The sequence below is a fragment of the Rhinolophus sinicus genome, chromosome 18 (genome assembly GCF_057876585.1).
Source record: "Rhinolophus sinicus isolate RSI-liver-muscle chromosome 18, RSI-T2T, whole genome shotgun sequence".
Lineage (NCBI taxonomy): Eukaryota > Metazoa > Chordata > Mammalia > Chiroptera > Rhinolophidae > Rhinolophus > Rhinolophus sinicus.
Window position 1 is genome coordinate 8,242,925 of NC_142518.1, and position 24,094 is coordinate 8,267,018.

The 24,094-nt window shown below is 40.7% G+C and overlaps 1 protein-coding gene across 7 annotated transcripts in view; it reads right to left on the reverse strand.

The window, feature by feature from the left end:
- Positions 1–24,094, reverse strand: part of GPM6B (glycoprotein M6B) — a 152,572-nt gene that overhangs the window by 36,135 nt on the left and 92,343 nt on the right. Inside the window, exon 1 of one of the 7 annotated variants that reach the window (XM_019746293.2) lies at positions 7,372–7,821. The exons of 2 other annotated variants lie outside the window; for them this stretch is intronic. In XM_019746293.2, coding sequence (XP_019601852.1) covers positions 7,372–7,432 — 61 coding nt within the window. In that variant the 5' untranslated portion in view covers positions 7,433–7,821. Of the gene's footprint in view, positions 1–6,272; positions 6,358–7,371; positions 7,829–24,094 lie in introns of those variants that run through there. 4 more of the 7 variants (XM_019746294.3, XM_019746291.3, XM_019746292.3 and 1 more) reach the window with 4 other exon arrangements.

The window sequence follows — 24,094 nt, forward strand, 5'->3', positions numbered from 1 at the left end:
GAAGATCAGGTTACAATGCTCCATTTGGCGCTCCTATCGCTGAGGATAAAGAGCGAGGAGACAATCACATTGCGAGGTAACACAGCAAACGCCTTGACAAGGTCCGTTTAAAACCTCACAAAGCCTTTTCAAAATCCCAACTCCATTCTCTGCGATCTCTGAACACTCTCCAGGTATTTCCGATTAGGAAGTGGAAACATACTTTTCTAGGTAGTGCTTTAGAGAAAACTCCTTTTGGCTCCAAGTTCAAGTAAAATGTCTTTTTAAAGACCCTTAAAGAACTGAAAAGAAAAAAAAAGATGCTAGGACAATCAAAACTGCACATGGAAACTCTTTTTGCTGCTGTTTTTTTGTTGTTGATGATAATGATAGCGTAAGTTGGAGTGCTTATGACGTGCCAGGAGTCATCACGCAAAGCGCCTTGCACCCATTGCCTCATTTGTCACAACCACCCAACGAAATAGGTACTATTATGATTCCATCTTTACAAATGAAGAAACCGAGGGCAATGAGAAGGTAAGTCACTTGCCCACGATCGTGCGGCTAGGATTCTGACTTCACAGGGCACGTTTTTGAAACCACCGTATCATCCTACTGAGGCCGGTGCATCTGCTGCCATTTTCTACTCATTTGCTGAAGCAGTGGCTAGCTCAACAAGAGTTTTTCTGAAGTCCATTGGGAGGTAAGCTGCGCTTCTGTGCCTCCTAAAGAAATGTTTCAGGTCTCAAGCTAAAGAATGTTTCAGGGTTCTTAAAACTGCTTAACTCTTAGCCTTCCCTGGATTTAGGTTTTTTGCTTTGCTGTTCAGGAGATTCTCTTTCAGACATGGGTTGTACTAAATTTTCTGAAAGAAAGAAAACAAAAAAAAAACACAAAACCCCACTGGGACTGGTGGAAAGAACCAGAAGAAGGTCAACTTGCTTCATGGTATGATCTGATTTCCTCTTGGTAAAGTGGCTGGGAGCCCTCCATATCGACCTCAAGAGGTAGGGCTCAATCACCTTTGATCTGAAACATTTCATCCTCCTTTAAAAAAATTTATCTCTCCATGCCCAACAAACAGCAGGTTCCCAATAAAGGTCTGCTAAGTAAATATTTGATTGAATGCAAAGGAGTACTCTGGGACTCTGTGGACCAAGAAATGAGCCCCCAAGGCCCCCCAGTGACACTGACCTTATCCAGGCCAGGCCGTACAATTCAGGGAATTTTAGCATAGGATACATCCATTCTCTGCCCTCATCTTCTTACAGGGAAGGGAAGTCTCCAGGCATTCAGGCACAGGCACAGGCTGCTAGGCAATGACAGCGAAAATCATGGACTGCCCGCCACTAACGTGTTTTTTTGAGAACAACATGGCAGCCATGCCTGAGATGCTTAATTCAGCATAAAAACACCACGACTCCAGCAGACATGGAGATGGGATCGATCGGTAAGTGGGTGGAAGTTTTCAATACTGCTGGGAAGGTCTTTTTACAACAGTAAATCTTTAGATATGAAAGAAAAGAAAATATATTTTGTTTTTGAGCCAGACTTAAATAAAGACATTAAATATAAAATTATTTATAAAATTCCAAAGAACACAGTATACATTTTGTTTAAAAGAACAGGGTCCTAACACTTAGAAGGGAGTCAGATGATTGCAAGAAGCCTCAGCTTGAGAGATAATATTAATAATATGTCAATTCTGGGCAACTGGCAAGAAATGGGAAAATGTGCACAGTCAGGAAGACCTGCTTACAGAGTGAAGACTGCAAATGTTCCCCTGAGAGAGAAGAGAGAGATGGGCAGGAGACCAAGCTATATTCTTGAAGAAGCACAAAAGACTGTGACAGCTAAGATACTATTTATGTTTGGGGTGCAGGTGAGCAGTGGTGGCTGATGGCCACAAACACAACTGTGGTTGCTCATCACCAAAGGTGGGTATGAAACAAACAATGGGAAATGAAGGAAAGGAAAACAAAACAATGCCTTCTACACTTCTTTTTTCCATTTACTTAGATAATGTGATTTAGTGACAAGGCTGAAGAACTGAACTCCAGACGGCTATACTTTCTAGCATGTAGGAAATCATCACTGGAAGCAACTGAGTGACAAAGACTGAGCTTCCTAGAAAGACCATATTCACTGGGCAAGGTCTTTGGAAGCTATAAGTATCATCCTTCATTTTTAGCTATTATCTAAAATATGAAAGGAAAGCTATAACAACACTATAGAATATAGCAGGGGTCAGCTAATGACCACCTGTTTTTGTACATAAAGCTTTATTAGAACACAGCCACACCCATTTGTTTATATACTATCTATGGCTATTTCATGCTACAATGGTAGATTTATAGTTACACCAGAGACTGTATGGCTCACAAAGCCTAAAATATTTACTCCCTGGCCTTTTATAGATGAAGTGTGCTGGTCCTTGATTTGAATATAGCTAGTAAGGCTGGAATATATATAAAGAAGTTAATGCAATTAATCAAATCAGCTTACAAAATAGGAAATTATTTTCTCTCATTAATGTTCTTTGATTTCTCTGAAGAGAAATATCACCAGACTGGCTAAGGATCAGAATTCTCCCTGGCATTGTTGTCTGCTATTTAATCTGTTACCAGTCAGCAAAACTGTGGTTAAAACCAAGATTATACTACACATAATAGTCCCCAAAATGATTTAGCACCCTTCTACTCTTATGACGTGAGCTGAGAAGACAGAAGGATGACAGTTCAAAGAAGAACTTCATATTATTAAATGAATAAATAAAGAAATGAATGAACCAGGTACATTTGTGAACTGGGACTGTAGCCTTCCACTCTTGAAAGCCACTATGTGTCACCTTCTTCATCTGTTCCATAGCCATCCCTATTCCTGGCCGACCATCTCAATGTGGATGTACATTTGGTCTCAAGGAGGAAAAAGCCACTAAGTGTCTTTGGAATAATCCAATTCATCACCAGTCCCAGTGAGGGGAAATTATATGTCATGGGGACATCTGGCTATTTCACATGCTCTCAGATATATAAGGCTAAATAAATCACGTGGTTAAGATTATTTACTCTAAATTGACCTCTACTTCCAAATCACAGAAAAATGCGATTTTTAATATTACAATCTGAATTCAAGATTTCCACTCAATTTCAAGGAAGGCAAATCTAAATTTCCAGAACTGGGTCAGAATTCTTTGTCTAATGAAATAGAGAGACCAAGTCTTGAAAAGTATACTAATGGAAACGATAATATAAAAGTAGGAGATGCACCAAATGGCTCATGGAGATCTTCTCCACACTTAAGTTTTCTAAAAAAATAAAATAAAATAAAAGCAAGCTGTATCTTATCTTCCACATATGTCCAGCACCATCTGGCTGGCCACGCTTTTCTCTACAGCCTATTCCCCAGACACCCTCTCTTCAAATGTCCCCCTTGGCAGATTCTTATAGGGAAAAACTGCATCTAAAACATTCTCTGTACCATACTCATATAATCAAGTTAGAGAACGTCAATAAAAATCAAATAATTCATAGATCACCGGGAATAGTGTAACATGTTAAATGTGTGGCTCTGGATTTTTAACACACAGGTCATATATTCTAGAGGAATGCTTTTCTTCCTAAACAAAAAAGAAGAGAGGGCCAAAAGCGCACACATTTTGCTAAAACAAACAAAAAACCCTAACCACATAAGAAATTATATCTACTTGATTAAAAAGATTTAAATGGATGTGTTAATTTTTAAATCAGGTCAATAATTTGAATTCATTTCTTTGACTATGTCCTGTAATTTATTTTAAATTACACTTTATGCCCGATTTACTACATTTTTCTTCCTATATGGTTAGGAATTTAATTTGATGCCTGGAATTCTGGAATTTATTTCAGTAATGATTCATAAGAGCTTAACCAGCCTGACTATAATTGCTTCAGTAGATTCCAATTTCCGACATATAATAAAAATAATTTTCATCACAGATACTTAGAATTTTCTTCATGCAATAGAGCAATTGATTCAATTGTTTTTCTACCCTGTGATTCCACACTCCCAGCAATTCCAGATGCATTGGTTTTCACAAATGAATTTGACATTAAGTAATACTCCACAGAAATAAACAGAAATCTAACTCTCTATTCTTTATTATTGAGTCTCATGATCTATTTCCTTTGATTCTGTCTTACTCATTTCCTCCACTTATTCCATTTCAGTGAATCTGCTTACTCAATCCTCACATTTTGATTTAATTTAATGCTTCCAATTTTAAAACTGTCATTTATAATAATTTGGCATATTCATGTGCAAAAACCTGCTTGCTTTTCTTAAAAATTCCTGAATAACTACTAAATACTTTTTGTGAATTTTGATCATCCAGCAGTGTTCTATGATAAAAGCTACGAGGCTTTCAAAAACACATTTTCTTTTTCTTTCTTTCTCTCTCTCTCTCTCTCTCTCTCTCTCTCTCTCTTTCAGGACTTGGATTATTTTTATTTAAAATAGGAATAAAGTCATTCAGATTTAGTTTCAAGAAACCTCTCTCTTTGTCCTGCCTAAACTCCCGGTAAGTAACACCAACTAGAAAAGTTGAGGCCAATTTATAAAGCTGAATTTAATTTATATCTTAATAAACACTGTAGTAATTCTCCAAAGCTATTAATTCAGAAGCTACTGGGTATTAGCCACTGGGCAATAATACCCCAAATTAAGAGACACATATTGCCCCTAGTGCTAAGTAAATGAAGGAAGGAACAGAGGGGGGAAATATATGTGCATAAAAAAACTGTGGGAAGTGACAAAATATATAGGATTAAATTTGGTAAATTAAATCCCTTGCTGAAAGGCTTAAAAAAAAAAGAAAGAACAGATCTACCAGCTCAAGAATTATATAATGCATTCTCTATGTGAAATTTTTAAATGTTCATGTCAACGATATAAACATTTATTTCATAAATTGAAACTGAAATCTGAAGAAATGCTGGAGTGACAAGCATCATGCACAAACATATGTGATTATCATTTTATACCTATTATGTGTGTCTTGAATGACAACGGGAGAGCAAACTGGGGACATTACAAAGATGACACCTGTGTGAGTTTTGACTTGTGCAGTTAGGAACTTGTTCGTCTACATGAAGATAAGTTGAAAAGACACCCTCCACACCAACAGTTATGATGGGTGCATCACGTAGCAATCACCCTTGTGGCTGCAGTAAAAGTGTGTTCCCAGGCACATATTTTCACTCAAGCATGTTCGACATACGTGACCAATGCTTGTGTTAACTTGGCATTTTTGAATTCCTTAACAAATAGCTAGCGTTTGTCAATTCTGATAATTTGGAAAGTTCCTCTAGGAATTATCTTTTGCTTCTAACTTTGTCTCTAAAACCATAGCTAACAAGTTTTCATACACAGATGGTCAGTGCACGTAGTGGCAGCCTATAGATTTGGTATTAAATAATATTTAATTGACATAAAACAATAGTGGTCCATAAGACTAAATGATGATGAGATACATCACTGTGCAGTAAGGATTTTATATTGGTTCTATACCCCTTGCTCGGTTTTTTGGAGAGAATAATGAAAGGTATGTTTTTGTGTACCAAAGGGTTTTTTTTTTGTTCATTTGGGAGGCTGGGAAGTCCAAGATCAAGGTGCCGGTAGACTGAGTTCTTGATGAGAACCTTCTCCCTGACTTGCAGAAGGTTCCTTATAGCTGTAGCCACACATGGTAGAAAGAGAGTCAAGACCACAATGGTTTTATCTGCCCTTGGCAAACACCGTATTAATAAAAAGTGTGTGATAAACAAAGTCATCTATTTTAGGGAAAAAACTGCTATCAACTGGGATGGGCTTCCTCACAACAATGCTATTTACATAATTATATCCCCAAACTTCATCTCTGATCATCACGGAAATGAAGCTTTAAACTTTCATCTCAGTTCCTCAGCTTCATATCTGCTCATTCACGTAAATTTAAAATGAATACATACAAGAAAAGGCAGGGTTGGGGGATTTTGGGGGGAGGGGGCTGGGGGTTTCTTTTGGGTTTTTTTTTTTGATGAGAGACGGTAAGTTTGATGCAAGGATTGAACTACCAATTTTAAAATTGAAGTGCACTGTACTAATGCCACTGAATTACACACTTAAAAATGGTTCAGATGGCAAATTTTGTTATATATATTTTCATACTTTGAAAAATAATTAGTTTTAAAAATAAAATTGCTCTGTTTAGGATACAATTGTTATTAAAGTATTATGTAGAGAAGAAATTCTATGTAAAAATAAGCAGACTCTACCCCAGTGTGCTGTTAAGGTGAAAACATGAAATTGCCATTTTTGTCTTGCAAAATGGTTGACTGTCAGCATTTTTGCAGTTCAATCTACATATTCATAAATAAAACACAGTACTTCCACGCTGGAGAATTACTTTGTTTAGTGATTGTCAGTGGACACCAGGGCCGTGAGAAAAAATAACCTTAGCTCGATGGCTTTTGATATTAGAGGCACTGCGGTTACAGAATACATTCCTGTGCCTTTCTGACAGTCTAACTTAGGCGAGGGAGATAAATTACCACACAGCGAGATGCCATTTAACCTAACAGCGGCTGAGCTGATTCTATGGGGTATCAAACTTGAAATCAGTCATTATCTAGGAAAACATTAATTTTAGCTTCTATTTTCTGCCATTTTCTGACCACAAAACACTTCTTTCTCCAAAAACACCATTCCATATGACAAAATCGTGATATGTTCTGAGATTCCCTTTAAGGAACAGGACGTTTATCAATTTTCCTCTCCCAAATCTCCAAGTCATAAATAGCAGAAGACCCCCCCTCTTCCATTAGCACTAGGAGACAGAGCTGACATCCCCTCTCTCAAGCTCCAACTTAAATGCGTATTATATGTCATAGTCAGGGTCTGATACACAGAAATGGCAATTGTATTCAATAAGAAAATGAGAGGATGGCCAAATCTCTACAGCATTAGCGGAACCAAAGCATATTTAATATGCATGCCCTCCAGTTCCTCTCTGCATGAGCAGAAAACAATGCATCCCGTGTCCCTGGAATATAACATGCAGAACACAAGACCTAAGTTATGACATTCTATTAATTAAAAAAGACAGTTTCCCCCAATCCAGCTACTCAAACTGTGGATACCCTTCTATGAAATATACCATGTTCGGTAGGAAGATTTGAAAGAGGAATAGATTGCAGAAAAGCTGTTCTATTAATTTACCATCAGCCTACAGGAAAAAAAAACCACCCTGAAAGCAAGACCATGCCATAGGGATTATTTCTGAGCTATTTTACAAGAGACACAAAACAGGGCTACCCCTTTTTAAGCACCCCCAGTGAAAAGCTTTAAACAGGCTATTGTCAGAGCGCTGGGTACCTTTTCTCTCTTGGCTTTGTTCAGTATTTTCCTCGGCTGCAGTTTCCATGGTTGGCTTCATACTATCCACCAAAAATGCTTTTCCCTGCTCCCCGAACACACACTTTTTCCCCTCCTCTTCCTTTTCTTTGGACTCCCCTCCGTCTCTTATTTACACTCCCGTGATTGAGAGGTTCTGTTCTTCACTACAGTAGATTACAGTCCCTTCCAAGATGCAAAAGTCTCGTCAGCGTCAATTTCCCTCTGCCTACTGGTCCATAAAGACAGCTGCCAAGGAGCCGGCAGCCATACGTCACTGAGGATCCCAGTTATAAAACAGCCATTCTGTGCCCGATTGTGCCTCGTGTCTCAATGCGGCTCCAAGGGGGGAAGGACTCGCTCCCCACTGGGCCCCTTCCTCCCTGCTCTCCTACACACGCTCAGGCGCCCTTCTTTCTCCTTGCCAACTGCATCCAATGAATGCTAATTAATTCTCCCAGGAAAGAAGAGATTCGTGACATCAGAGGAGGGGATGTGGAGGAGAAGAAAAGCCCCCTCCCACCACATGACTCAGCTGGTTGGCCACGATGTGTGTTCTCTCAGAGGAGAATGCACGTCTTCCATAAGCAAACTCTTTCTTTGCTGTGGGACCCCTTTATGGGGCATCACAGTTTGATTTATTTCATTTACCCCAACCCTGGCAGAATATAGTCAAAGTACTTGCCCTCGGTCTCTATTTTATTTGCTTTCTTTCATATTTGTCTTTCACAAATCTCGATAGATAGATTTACATAAAAACAGAGGATGTCAAAAAAATGTGTATATATTTTTTGGTACCCTTAGTATACATATACGAGTATATATATACACATATATACATATATATATATATATATATATATATATATATATATATATATATAAAATACATAAATATGTAAGAGGGAAGAAAACCCAAACATGGGTATAACAATAGCAGTGTAGCAATTTAGTATTAGAACCTTTTTCCTGGTCTCTAACTAACATATGTGATAGAAACAAAATCTTTAGCTCAAACTCGATTTTTTTTTTAATTTTTAATTTTTTTCAACTACAGTTGACATTCAATATTATATTAGTTTCAGGTGTACAGCATAATGGGTAGATGTTTATATAATTTACGAAATGATTCCCCCCAATTAGTCTAGTACCCACCTGGCACTATACATAGTTGTTGCAACATTATTGACTATATTATCTATGCTGTACTTTACATCCCTGTGACTATTCTGTAACTACCAGTTTGTACTTGTTAATCTCTTTACCTCTTTCACCCAGCTCCCCAACTTCACTTCCCTTTGGCAACCATCAGTTTATTCTCTGTATCTATGAGTTTGTTTTTGTTTTGTTTGTTCATTTATTTTGTTCTTTAGATTCCACATAGAAGTGAGATCATATGGCATTTGTCTTTCTCTGTCTGACTCATCTCAATTAGCATAATACCCTCTAGGTCAATCCATGTTGTCACAAATGGTAAGACTTCACTTTTTTCATGGTCAAGTAATATTCCATTATATGTAAGTACCACCTCTTCTTTATCCAATTGTCTATTGATGGATACTTAGCTTGCTTCCATATCTTGTCTACTGTAAATAATGTTGCAATGAATATATGCATATATCTTTTTGAATTAGTGCTATAGATTTCTTTGGATAAATACCCAGAAGTGGAATGGCTGGGTAATAAGGTAGTTCTATTTTTAATTTTTTGAGGAGCCTCCATACTGTTTTCCATAGTGGCTGAATCAATTTGCAGTCCCACCAACAGTGAGGGAGGGTTGCCTTTTCTCTACATCCTCACCAACACTTGTTGTTTGTTGATTTATTTATTTTTGTTTATTTATTTTTTACAGGACTTTATTGGGGGAACAGTGTGTACTTCCAGGACTTTTTTTTTTTCCAAGTCAAGTTGTTGTCCTTTCAATCTTAGTTGTGGACGGTGCTGTTCAGCTTCAAGTTGTTGTCCTTTCAGTCTTAGTTGTGGAGGGCACAGCTCAGCTCCAGGTCCAGTTGCCATTTCTAGTTGCAGGGGGCGCAGCCCACCATCCCCTGCGGGAGTCGAACCGGCAACCTTGTGGTTGAGAGGACGTACTCCAACCAACTGAGCCATCTGGGAGCTCCGTGGCAGCTCAGCTCAAGGTGCCATGTTCAATCTTAGTTGCAGGGGGCGCTCACCACCATCCCTTGCGGGACTCGAGGAAATCAAACTGGCAACCTTGTGGTTGAGAGCCCGCACTCCAACCAACTGAGCCATCCAGGAGGCAGCTCAGCTCAAGGTGCTGTGTTCAATCTTAGTTGCAGGGGGCGGAGCCCACCATCCCTTGCAGGACTCGAGGAGTTCAACTGGCAACCTTGTGGTGGAGGACCCCCTGGCCCATGTGGGAATCGAACCAGCAGTCTTTGGAGTTAGGAGCATGGAGCTCCAACCACCCCAGCCACTGAGCCAGCCCTGTTTGTTGATTTATTGATGATAACCATTTGGACAGGTGTGAGGTAATATCTCATTGTGGTTTTAATTTGCATTTCCCTGATTATTAGTGATGTTGAGCACCTTTTCATATGTCTATTGTCAAGCCCAATTCTTAAGGAGACACCTGTCCTTATTTTAAAATAATCATAATATGCTACAAGTATATCTAGCTGACATTTTGGTGCCTTCGTGGAATGAAAATCAAAATAGAGTGGTTTTTCTTATCATATGTTATTTCTACATGGAGCTTTACTCATTAGAATCCCTGGCTCAAAGTCAAAAGGATCTTTTCAAGAGCGTCCTAAATGTTCAGCATAAAGGCTATTGGAACAATAACGATTTTGATTGCTGGTTTCACAAGCCTTCTTGCAGAGCCAGATACTAGTGGACCAACGTTCTCAACCCACCCAAGCATATACGCCTTTACCATGGTTGAGCCACGTGTTTCCAAGCATCACTAATTTTGGTACCATGTTTCAAGCATTTTGTTGACCCACTTACTTTCATTGTCCCTATCAAAAAAGATTTATAGAAACCTAAGTCAAATACAGGATGAATACTGATAACCACAGGGCAAAGTGCTCCCTGACAGAGAACAGAGTCTGCTAATTGGTTGGATTGGTTAGAAGCAAACGTAAAGACAAGTTAGAGACCACTCTCTCCTAAAAAAACAAAACAAAAACAAAACAAACAAAAAACAAAACTCTCGCAAGTTTTGAAGGTTTCTTGCTCAACACTTTTAAAAGATTTATAAGACCCTGAATCAAAATCCTCTACCAACCTGGTTTTAATACATTAGCTTTAGATAATTGCTAAAGCCTTCTACATTCAATACCTAAGGCCCTGTTAAACCAGAAAAGATTTTGAAAACCAGTTTAGCCTGTTTCAACATTTTCTTTTAATTTTACATCTCATTTTCACTTTAACCATTTTCCTAGAAGACCGTGCACACAATCAGCTATTCCCTTAAATTATGGCCCCAGCCAATTTTACTGTCTCATGGGGAGGGGATTGAGAATCACTGCAGTCTAAAATTGCAGACTTTCAAAAAGAGATTCATTTGTGATGAACTACCTCCACAGGAAAGCCTGATGATGTGTCCAAACAGGATGGTCTTAAACATTTTTGCAAAGACTACTTAAGTGCATTCAGACAGAAAGATGGTAATTATTGCTCTGTGACAGGTTTGTTTTCCCTCAGCAATTCAAGGAAGAATTAAAACCAAAACAAAATTCAATTCTGCACAAAAGGAGACAATTGTGAGCAGCTATATTATTGGTTTCTATTTTAAAAGTATCTAGCAAAACTATTCAATTATAGAACACGCAGAATAGAGTAATTTTTTGGCTATGATTTAAGAACATTATTTTTAAATATTGATAAAAGTGGGAAGGTAGGATATGGGAAATATTCCAAATTTAAGGACAACTTTAGTTCTACATTGTCATGAAATCAAAACCATGAGACAGGATAGTTACAAATCTCCAGTGGACACCTTGATCTACTTTCACCTTGAAAAACTCCATGTAAATGAACAATGCATGATTTTTGCCTCCTTTATAACTTCATCATTTTCTTTTCATTACGCCATTTATGTCTGACAATTCTAAAAGTTACCATTGTAACTTTATAAACAGCCTCAAAATTTCCCTGATATTTATGGTAAACCACTTGAATCAGAAAATGTATAATAGAAAGATTGTTAATAGAAAGAAAGGAGAGTAGATATTTATAACATTTCTCAGGTATGTATCCATTTCTGGCCAAAAAAATTGGATACATAGAATGTGTAGAATGGGAAATGTCTCGCAGAGCTGAAAATAATTCTTTGTGCCCCACGCCTTAAGGCAGTCTAACTGAAGATAAGAATACTTCTCAAAGCCAAAATAGGAATAACAAATATTGACACAAAACAGACGTATTAGATTGAACCGTACAAAATTGCTAATATTGACTAAGAAGAACAGTAGTTTCATATAGTTCAACTGATGCATTTGCATGTCTTCTGTAGAATTCCAGCCAGTTTAGTGAATATGCACAGAATAACCTTCCAAGTGCTAATATCTGCAAAAACTGCAGGCATGCACAAGAGATGCTGCCTGTCTCCATGTAACCCACAGACAGAGGAGACACCAAGAATCCTCCTAAATCAGGGAGATCTTACCTGTTATAAGCACTATGGTATCACAACAAAGATGAGGAGAGGGGAGAGAGAATTCGGGGAAAGCTTCACAGAGTTGAGCTGGCTACTGCAGTTAGTTAGAAACCTGCCAGATAGGAAAGGGCAGGGATGGGCAGGGCAAAACAGGTGGCTAAGAGTAGGGAAGGGTAAAGAAGGCAAATATAGGGAAGGGGAAGAGTGTTCCAGGAAAAACTGAAAGGCATACAAAAAGAAAAAATGGGTATTGTTAAAGTGTTAAGGAGATGATTCTTCTGATAGAGGGTCCAGAGCACAGGGTGTTTGTGGTGGGGCTGGTGGGACGGAAATGAAAGGAGATGGCTGACCTAGTAGATTGGGAGCCAGTTGAACACCTTGCTAATCCTGGAGGCAATGGGTGGAAATGGAAGGCTCGAAAGCAGATCTGATCTGTGCTTTACAAAGGTCATTCTGTTGGTAATGTGAAAGAGTGGGACAGGGCCAGACTAGAGGCTGGCAAGCTATTAGGAGTCTCCTAAAACAGTACAAGCAAGAGACACTGGGGGCCTGAATTATAGCATGAGGAGGAAGTGAGGACCTGGATAACATCTGGTTGGAGACCCATGCATGGGGTGACAGGGGGAGGAGAAGGACGTGAAGGGGAGTCTGGAGTTTCTAGCTTGGATGAGTGAGGAGATGGTCATACTGTGAACCAGAATGGGAAACCAAAGAGGAGGCAGAAGTTTGGTGGAGAAGATGAGCATGTGTGGTTTCTGGTGCCCTAGGACATCCTATAGGAGCTGTCCAGGAGGCATTCAGGAATATGGCTCCAGATGAGAAAGCCTGCCTGGAGACGAGGATCTGGAAGTTTCTGGTGCAGAGACAGCTTTGGGAGTACAAGAAGTCCAGCTCTGCTCAAAAGCCACCTTCTCAGGGGACCCTCCCTGAATTTTTTGTCTAAAATAGTAGTCCCGACATGTCCAGTCCCCTTACCTGGATGTAATTTTCATTATTGCTTTAACTATGACCCAACACTGATCTCTCTATTCACTTACTTATTGACTCTCTTCCCCCAAGAATATAAGCCCCTTAAAGGCTGAAAGTTTTGTCTGTTTTGTTCTCTGCCAGATTACCAGTTCCTAGAATAGTCCCTAGCACATAGTAGGTCCTCAACAAATATATTTTAAATGGATGGTGAACAAATTACCAAGGAGAGATACAGATTACAAATATGCAAAGATTAGAATTTAAGGAACATTGATTTTTAAATATAAAGGTGAAGGAAAACCTTTAAAGGGATGGTAAAAAAAAAAGATGGAGGAAAAATTAGAAAAGCAGAGGAACAAGGCCAAAGTGGGCTTATAGAATTAGAAAAAGGTTCCATGAAGGGCCAAAGTTAACAGTGTCAAATAGTGTTAAATACTACAGACGAAGCAACAAGGATGAGAACTGACACGCGGAAAGTACCTTTTACCACCAAATAGTTACTGGAATTTCTGAAAGAGTTTTGGTTGAATGTTGGGGACCGAGCAAGAGTCCCAAGTCTGTTTCATGATTATTACTCTCAAAATAGGAGGCTCCTGTGGTCCAATTGCAACGTTCATCTCATACACAGGGCTTCATACCTATGCCTGGACATCTGGGTCCAGTTTCCAATTTACAAAGATAATCTTGATTTTTCTTCTATGATCTATTCCATTAATCTTCCCAGATTTATTTTGTCTCTAACGATTCTGGTTACCAATTCTACTGTGTGTGTGTGGGGGGGGTGTGTGTGCGTGTGTGTGTGTGTGTGTGTGTGTGGTGGTGGAGGGGTCCCCACGCCACCGAGGAATTCTCCAACACCAGCTGGGTTTCTTACAATTCAATTCAATTTTGACACTATTTACCTGCAGATAGTGTCAGATCCCACAGGTGAAGGGCTCAGTCCCACAAGACTGCCTCCTCCCACTTCAGAGGCCAGTCACAAGTCCCAGTTGTCACCTGGGCTTCTGACCTATTGGCTCTAGATCAGAGGTTCCAAGGAACCCCTCCTTGGGTTCGATTAATTTGCTAGAGCAGCTCACAGATCTCAGAAAAACATTTTGTTTACTAAATTACTGGCTTGTTATAAAGGATATTAAAAGGTTTGAATCAACAGCTAGATGAAGAGAGGAGATGCATAGCACGAGGTATGGGGAAAGGATGCACAACTCTCCTCACACTCACCAACCTGGAAGCTCTTTCAACTCCCATTCTTTTGGATTTTTATGGAAGCTTCATTACATAGGTATGGTTGGTTAAATCATTGGCCATTGGTGATTGAACTCAATCTCCAGTACCTCTCCCCTCCCTGGAGGTGGGGGTGCGATTGGGGGCCGGGTGGGACTGAAAGTTCCAACCCTCTAGTCACCTGGTGGGCTCCACTGGCAACCAGCCCCCATCCTCAGGTCCCAAAAGTCACCTCATTAACATAACAAAAGACACCTTTCTCACTCTCCATCACAGGAAATTCCAAGCGTTTTAGGAACTCTGTGCCAGAGATGGGCATAAAGATTCTTCATATAAATCACATCACACAGTCTCTAAGTATAGTGAATTTACTCTATGTGCCTTATATGCCTGTGATCCAAATAATTGACGGAAGTTTTGAAAACAACAAGATCAAGGTGAGAGAATCCTGTGCAGACCACTATGGTTGGTTGACTGGTTTGTTCATTCATTCATTCCTTTATTCAACCAAGATTAATTAAGCACTGATTGTACGCCGGAAATTGAGTCACTATTCTATATGACTATGATTGTTTAGTCAACTGGAATTCATCAAATTGTACGATGATCTACCTATATATCCTTATCATAGTCACATAGCTATCAATAAAGTTTGTCAAATGTCTACTTCCAAATTTCTGGAATTATATTATAGGGTGTGTTTTTTTTTTTTGGGGGGGGGGCTCAGAATGACTGGGGAGTCATTAATTACCAAGAAGGGATGTTTCCATATTCCTTCAAATTAATTCCTCTGAAATTTTCACGTTTCATAAAACATTTTTTCCCCAAAGTCCAGCCTCCCATTTATTGCCCAGGGATAGTGCCTCCTAGTAGTCCTGCGGCTCCAGGGGACAGAGCCTCATATATCTTTCCCTTCACCTCATTTCCCATTCTTGGCATTGACTGTTTCCTTTCTGGATTGTTTCTTTCCTCCTGGTGATGGATGTTCCCTCCTTTCCAGTGAGCCAGCATGCTCTCCCAATTCATTAAGCCCCTTCACCTCTCTCCTGAGTAAGGAGCTAAGACGGCCTTAGTGGAAGACATCATGGCGACCATCTCTGGCAAAGACAGGGAACTCAGAGCCAGTGGGTTTCCCTGAGACCTATCCCTTCCACACTGCTTCTGGGGCCTAGAAGGCATTCACATATCCCGGCATAATTCACATGCCCAGAATAACCCTTCCTCTTTGCCTCTCAAAGGAAACTAATACCCAGAGCAACAACCCCAGAACCAAAGACAACCTCACTTCACAGGCTAGTGTGAAAATCCCTCACCTGCTTGAGTGGATAGATTTTAAATAAATTTGTTTTAAAAGAAATTGTTAAATGACTACTATTCTCACATTACTCCTCATGATAAAATCAAAGCTGTATTCTAGTAGCAAATATCTGAACCTTTGGAGAGCATAGAATTATAAATACAGCAAGAATTCTTAAATCTTACATTTAAAGCAGAAAAGATACTCTTTATATAAAGTAGCAATAATATTCAAAATATTAAGACGTCCGTGCTGTATTCAAAACGTTGCATAAATTATAAAACACAGAAACTAGAAATATAGCACAGTCAGAAATTTAGAATATAATTGTCTAGAATTGGGTGCTTTCCATAATTAGATCTTTATCAATTTGGCAAAGCTTTGCCTCCCATTACCAGAATGAAATTTCTAATTTTACATCCAATGTGGGTTTTTAATGGCTTTTGATGCCTTAATCTTATTCTCGTTCCTGATATATTTCCTCAGTACCTCCTCTATATTTGTTATACTTTCCTTTATAGGAAATGACACCACATAAAGCTAAGAGCTGAAATGACAAACCAAATTGGATGATGTGTATGAAAACTCTTATAAATTGCAAAGCTCTGTAAGCATATAAATTGCAAAGCTCTGTAAGCATAAGCCATTATCATTAGTGTTTCTCTTTAATGGTCGAGGTGGTTTCCAGGTAGGCCACGGTTATGAAATTGGCTAATATCTATAATGATGAGCACACAGGAGCCCGTTAGCCAATCTCTTCCCAATCTAATCAGCTGTTCATTTAACAACAGGCAGTGTCCTCATTAGGAGCTGCGATTGTTGAGTTTGGCAAAAGCAATTTGAGAGGTGATGAACCTCTCTCTTCTGGCAAAAATGCCACTAAACCTCATTTTCAAAAGGAAAGCAAGAGAATAAATTTGGCAGGAGCAGGCTGAGGCTTCCCATGATGGAAACAGGTGTGGCATAAAAAGTTTCAACATACCAGGCTGACGAATGGGCTACGGCACTAGGCGGCATGCGCATTTTCCTCACTTTTGTGGACCACATCTGTCTGCCTGTCCCAAAGCCAATGTCAGCATTGCTGCTTCTCTCCCATCTCTTAAACTAGAGATGTTCAACCTCAGCACTAGTGGCATCTGGGGCTGGATAATTCCGAGGTGTGGGACCGTCCTGCGCATTTGTAGGCTGTTTGGCAGCGTCCCTGGTCTCTACTTACTAGATGCCAGTAGTTCCACCCTAGTTTTGACAACCAGAAATGTCTCCAGACATTGCCAAATGCCTCCTGGAGGGCAAAATCACCCCCAGTTGAGAACTACGGTCTTAAATCTAGCCTCTCTTCCCTAAGTTTCCTCTGGCTATTATGATATTCTGTCAGCCAATGGTTCTCAAGCCTAGCTGCACACTGGAATCATTTGGGAAGCACTGAAAACACTGATTCCTGGGCTCCATCCCCAGAGATTCGGATCTGAGACTCAAGTGTGTGATGGCACAAGAGCTTCAAAACCTCCCCAGGCAACTCCAATATGCAGCCATAATCAGAGCTGTTTCATGAAAATTATAGAGGGCAGTTTGATGGATGGATAGGAGACCAGAGAGGCCAGAATCAGGGTGACCACATTCGATTGGGAAAGAGGTAGAGAAGTGTCTCCACCGAGTCAAGGCAGAAATGAAAAACTGGGCAGCAAGGTGAGGGAGAGGGGCTTCAAGGTTGATTCTGGGATGTCAGCTGGGATCCCCAAAAGGATGGTGAGTGCCATAGGGAATACATGGGGAGATCAGGTAATGTGTTTATTTCCTCATGCCGCCATAACAAAGTACTACAAACTGGGTGGCTTTAAACAACAGTAATTATTCTCTCATAGTTCCAGAGGCCAGAAGTCCAAAATCAAAGTGTCGGCAGAGCTGTGCTCTCTCTGAAAGCTCTAAGGGAGCATCCTTCCTTGCCTCTTCCACCTTCTGGTGGTTACTGGCAATCCTTGGTTTGTAGATACATCATTCCCACCTCTGCCTCTGTCATCACATGGCATTCTCCCTGTGTATCTGTGTCTCTTCTGCTAAGGACACCAGTCATATTGGACTAGGGTCCACTCTAATCAAATATGGCCTCATCTTAACTTGGGCACATTCACAGGTACCAGAGGTTAGGACTTCAACTTATTTTTGTGGTGGACACAATTCAGCCCTCAATGGGTGAGGACAGCAAGTGAGAAAAACTACCAAGTTTGGAGGCCACATGGGCCATGTCTGTGTAGCTGCTCAGTCTGGGCAGAGTTGGAAATGAAGACTTGGGTGTTATCAGCAGAGAGGAACCAATTATCATCACGGGAGTAGGTGAGATGCTAAGGGAGATAGTACAGAGAGGAAAGCCTTGTGGGTGCCACACAATTTGGGGGTCTCTAGTGAAAGATCTACTCTCAAAGGATGTAGAGAACATTGGTGGAGATATAGGACAGGGCCTTGTCACAGAGAAGAAGGGAATTTTGAGAAGGAGGAGTTGGTCCACAGTGAAAGCAGCCAGAAGGCAAAGGCTCGGCAAAGGCCACTGGGATGGAAAATTCCACTTTCCTTACCAACACCAGTAGAAAGATTAGAATTAAACCCAGTTCATAGAGGGACCAGGAAGCCAAGAAGAGGAAGTAGGGGCAGCTGACTTTCTGAAGAAATCTGATAGTGAAGGGAAGGCGAGTGAAAGATGAAGGCAGATTAAGGGGGAAAACACAGTAGGGAAGAGAGTCCCAAAATGTTTTACGCTGAAAAGGTGGCAGTGGTTGAGAGAGAGATTGAAGAAGATGCAAGTGAAGGTGGGTAAATGACGAATCGAGATCACAGGAGAGGCAGAGGGCCAGCTATGGGTAGGAGGATGGAACACTTCTTCCTCTGAAGTGGGAATGCAGAAAGAGGAAATGGAGACAAAAGGCAAGGTTTATCCAGGATTTAAGGAAGTTCATCTTAGAAGAGGTGGTGGTGATACCGTGTTTCCCCCAAAATAAGACCTATCCCGAAAATAAGCCCCAGTTAAGATTGTCAGCCAGACGCATGCATTTACTATGTTATGACGACATTCCAGAAGAAGATGACATGACTGTATTTGAATAAATGTAGATTGTTGTACATGAAAAAATAAGACATCCCCTGAAAATACGCCCTAATGCGTCTTTTGGAGCAAAAATTAATATAAGGCCCGGTCTTATTTTCGGGGAAATATAGTAGAGAGATTAAAAAGGCAACTTGCCCGGCATCAAGAAGGGTACTTTTCTTATGGGATTTAGTCCACATCACAGCCATAAATGGGAGGTATCATCAGCCCTGTTTTATGGGTGACATAATGGAAGGAATGATGGTCTTGGTCTTGGGAAGGGAGGCTGCTTGCCCTGAGTCCAGATTGCGTGGGGAGCTGAGTCTTCAGGGTGTCAGAGACCCCAGGGAACCCCAAGGGGATCAGAGACTAGAGGAAGAGGAGGGAGACAAACAATATCCTCAATTGGATGTCTCATCACATTGGGGGGAAGTGAACCCCAACAGGATGGAACCACACCTAAAACCAAAATAGAAACAAGGACCAGATGATGGGTTTTTAAACTGGTCTTAATTAAAGAAAGTTTCTACTTCCTGTGTACACAAGGCATACATCAGGATTCAGACAGCTGATCTACTGACAACGTGCTTCCTGATTAATTATCACATCCCATGGGGAGCTCAGGTCTCATTAAGAATGGCAGGACATCAGTGAGCTCTCCCTGCGAGGGCTCCCAATGAAATCGTCCACCAAGCATGAGTCAGCCAACGTGAACAAAGGCAGGTCTTCCACACCCGCTAGCTGTGGAAGGGCAGCTATTGGGACCCAGGTCATGTCTTTGGAGCAGTTCCTACTCCGTTTGCCAGAAACCATGGGGCTAGAGTAGTATTCTCTTAGCCAGAGAGAGTTGGCGGCTGAACCTCATAGCTGGGTGAACTTGGGCCACTCTGTGGGGGGTTTCCTTTACTTCATCTGCCAAAACCCCAACCCATGCTGCCTCCCCAGCTCCCTTTCCCTCCTGAAAGGCACAGCCAAAGCCAGCCTCCTTGAGGAGGCCTCCTTGGGTAACTCCACCCACTTTCCCCTTAGCATTCTAACTGCTCCTCTGTCTCTGTTATAAATGCAAGCCTCTCCAAATGGCAGCTAGCTACACTAGAAAGACACTTCTCTGCCTTTACCTGCATCCCACACAGGTAGGCGACAAAGACTTGTGCCAACTTGGACCAACCCGAACCTCCACTGTGATACCCCCAAGGAAGGCGAGTATCAATATCTTTGTCCTGATTTGCTGAAGGAAGCTAGATATTTTCAAATCCAAGGTTAAATCACAAAGCAGGTCAGCTGTGAAAATTCTCAGAACAGAAGTTGGAAAATTATGGGATAAGCCTGGCAGCGTAGGGCTAAAGATGATATGACCCCTTTAAACTCTGAGAACTCAAGGTGCAGTGAAGAGGCCTTAGGCTTGCTAGATGCAGGAGTCGCTGTCGTTTTTCCCTGAAGTGGAGTCCATGTGTGGATTAATGGGTTTCTATGTGTTAGGCTGCCGCATAGAGGTATTTTATCAGGCAGGCACACAGACCCCCAGGTATTCTTTGGGGAACTGGATCCCTCCAAGCCCACCCTCAACAGTACTCACTTCATACTGATCTGAGCACCAGAAAGTATAAACAGCCCTGGGGGCCACTTATATTTCCCAGTCTATCACCAAGTCATCACAAAAAGCCCATAAGCACCAGTTACCAGGGATACTTGGCCAGTTCCCTTCAAGAGCTATTTCCATGTGCTATAGGTGAAAGAGCCGGCTGGATGTGGAGCCTAGGGACCAGGCTCAGAGTGCCCACTGCACCCACCCGAGATGTGACAGTAGCTCAGGAGGGACGGAGAGAGCAACACTCAGGGATAGATGCAGGGTCTCCTCTGTACCTACAGTGCTGCAGGAACCTGAATCCATAGTCTTTCATTTTTGACTTCACAATGGCAGTGAGAGGTGAGCATAACCATCCCCCTTGTATGGATGAAAAAACCAAAATCAAAGGGAGCCACAGGGACTTGGTCAAGGTCACACAGCTGGTCAGAGGCCAAGCTAAGCTTTGACTCAGGCCATTGGATACCAAAGCTGAGAACTTGTGAGTCAGGCATGAGCCAAGCTAAGCAAGGGCCCAGGTGACTAGGTGAGCAGCTGCATCGACTGCTTCAGAGAATCCAGGTCACCACCAAAGACTTGCTCAGAATGGCTCTTCCGCAACTTGCTACATTCTCCCCAAAGATAGTGGTCTGGAGCTCCCCTGACTCATCCTCCCAAATCTCTGGTAAAACAGGGGGCTGCACAACTCCCCAGCTGAGTGAGGTTCTCAGCTTTACCATCCAGTAAAAGGGCTCCCAGAACTCCGTTTATCAGGCCATTGCCAGAGCAGTGGCATACTGCGCATAGAGCCTCAGCACAATGCCTTCGAGAGGTACTTATGAAGTGCTATTATCTCTATCTTGTAAGTGCTTCATGCACCCACCACCATCATGCAGGTCCAAGGGGGACGGAGAGAAAAGAAGGAAGAGCTGGTGATTCTACATCCTTCCAGATATTTTCCTGTCCCTGAGGGGTTCACTTCTGAGCCCTTGTCTGGCCTGATTGTATTTCTAAGGGCATTCCCCACATCCATCCTTCCCCCCAGACCTTTAAGCTGTCACAGTGGCTACACTAAACTCATCTTTATATTGCTAAGAAAACAAAGAAAACAGAAACCAGTAACACCATTCACAAAGATATTTTACAATAAAATTTTCACTGTTACTTGGAAATGTAGTTTAGAAATAAAATGGATAAAACTTAGTGCTATTCAGTGCAATAGATAAAAATTGAGTTTCATATTCCCATGTTTTGTTGTTTTCTGAACAGAAATCTAGTAGAAAGAGAGTTTTAAGATTGGTTAAGATATCTTCTTCATGGATTGGAGATTATGATTCTTAGTAAAATTGAAGCAATGTATTTATGTACCTTTTACAATTTAAAAAACAGGCTATTGACAGGCTAGGATAGAAGGACTATGATATTTGTCAGCCTTCAAACTGCCAGGGTGGATTAAGGTGATTTGGGTGAGCACATGTCTGTCGCCTTCTTGTCCTATTATTCTAGATGTAACCTTCCTGAAACTACCTACCCTTATGAAGGACAATGACCATCCCAGACAAGCAGTCTTACACCAAGTGATTCTGATAGAAACACACCAAAGTCTGGAAAGCATTGATTTACAGAAGAGTATGATTATCCAACATGTAGCTTGACAGAATATTTGAGATTTACCGATACATAGCATAGCTTGACAGAGTATTTGAAATTTACTTTCTGATGTTGGAACGCTTGCTCTTGCTACTTTAGGAAAGTCCTCAGGACTTGTAGATACATAATTCAAGTGCCTTCAGATGAAAGTCTGCAGAAAACCAGTGCCTTATTGGGTCAGCCGCTGGGGGGTCAGGGTTGGTATAAAATATAAATTGCACCAAAATGTGAGCTATTTCATTTAGTCTACTGCTGATGAGAATTTACACTAAAAAAGACCAAAAAATACCAGATACTTTGAAATACATTCACATTTATTCAACGGTAGTAAATATTTTATTAAATTGCCTCTTCTGTTTATTTTCTGGGCTGAAAATTAGCAGAAACAGGATAAAATCATTTCATTTAGGTCCGTTACTCCACAAAATTAGTCAGTGGGCTTTGAAAATTGGAACCATTAGGACAACTTGAAATAACCATCCCTGCCAGGTGAGACATAAAATATCTTAGTGCATAGAAAAGGCAACCAACGAAGAGTAAATCTTGGCAATCTCACTGAAATATACCAACAATATTTTAAATCATAAAATTGCACATGATGTCTTCACATTGGGGAATCGACAGATTCAGAGCATGAAGGAGGAAAAGGCAAAGTGTGAGGAACAACCTCTGTATAGTCTCCGGCCTCAGCAATGGACATTGGAAATGAGGCCAACGGCTTGTTGGGCAGCCACATCTGTGACTTGAGTTGTGTTCACCATGACTAAATGGGAAAGCAGATAATTGTGCGGGAGAGTTAACAGTTTGTCTCCAGGTCCAAACAATGTATAGCATGATCCTGAGAGAACTTCTGGGTGTGACTGCACACTTGCTATAGATAATTACTGTGAAGCCTGAGAGATGTTGGGAATTGAAACAAAAACTGTGCTACATTTCTAAAGCAGAAAGAACAGAATTCTCTGTCATCACTGAAAAAATCTAGAAGAGATTTTTCAACAGAACATTCATGAGTACTCTTAACATGAAACTGATTTCTAGAAGACAGCCTAGGTTTTTGAGGAACAAGTAACACCAAACTAACCTGCTTTTTTTTCTATTTAAATATTTGTGAACTTAACATACTTAAATAACAGTAAATTAGAAAAAGTTGCTTTCTCCCATGAATATTTTGTGAATTAATTTTATTCAAACTCTTCTCCTGCATCTTCAACATTGTTCATTCAACCAATCAGAACCTCTGTTGTCACTAGAGTGCCACTTGGAGGCACCTGACAGTTTCCCAGAGTCTGTTATCTTTGCTTCCTTCTGAGCTGTCTGACACCCAGCACTTCTGAAAAGTCTGTGGAAGATGCTGAGATTCGCCCAGCAGATGACAAGTACCCACTCACAGTACTCATAACTTTAGATGGTCAGGTAGTTTGTTTCTCCTCAGTTGTATAGTATTCATCATTTTTACATCAACTGCATGCTGTATTGCTAAAATGACTATGTAGTTTTTCTAGATAGGATCACTAGATCAGATGAATGTCATCTTCTACTCTGACTTCACAAGCCACTTAATAAAACCCTTCCCATATTTTTGAGAATAAGAGAATGTAATGTTGGCAACATGCCAGTATACTTTAAAACATTGTGTTCCTTTTGTGCTTTCAATCAACAAACAACTTGAGGTCACTTACACACTCAAGTGGAATCCGAATGGGCTAATGTCCTTCCAAAGTGGTTTCTACATGATGGATGTCACTTCAGACAGGCAGGTTTCTAGTGCTATGCCATTGGTCTTTGTCCTGGGTCTGTGCCATGGAGATGGCAATGTCCCCCAGGCCCCTCAGAGGGCAGGCCACTTACGTTCATTTTACCACCTAGGCATCTAAGATGAAGTCACTGGAATCAAACCATCTAGAATTTCTTCACAGAAACTACAATGAGAAGAATTTGGTTCAATTCTTCCCTGATTTTCTGTCCCTGCTTAAAGTAAATGTTACGTGCACACAGAATTCTAAAAGCAGGAAGAAAAATTTAAAACTGTCTAGCTCTTCTCTCCTTTTCTAGTCTGTCATCAAGAAAAGACAGGGCTAAAGATTCAGGTCTCTTGACTCATAGCCAAACGCTCTTGTTTTTGCCTGATGCATACTTATTAAAGTAAATATTGTTAGGATGCGGCCCAAATGCCAAATCTGCAATGCACACACTAGACACAGATAATTCTTCCTAAAATACACAAGATAGCTTTGCAAAAACACATTCATGTATTTTACAAAATACCATTTAAAAGGAAAATCGTATTGGTCCAAGACAGAG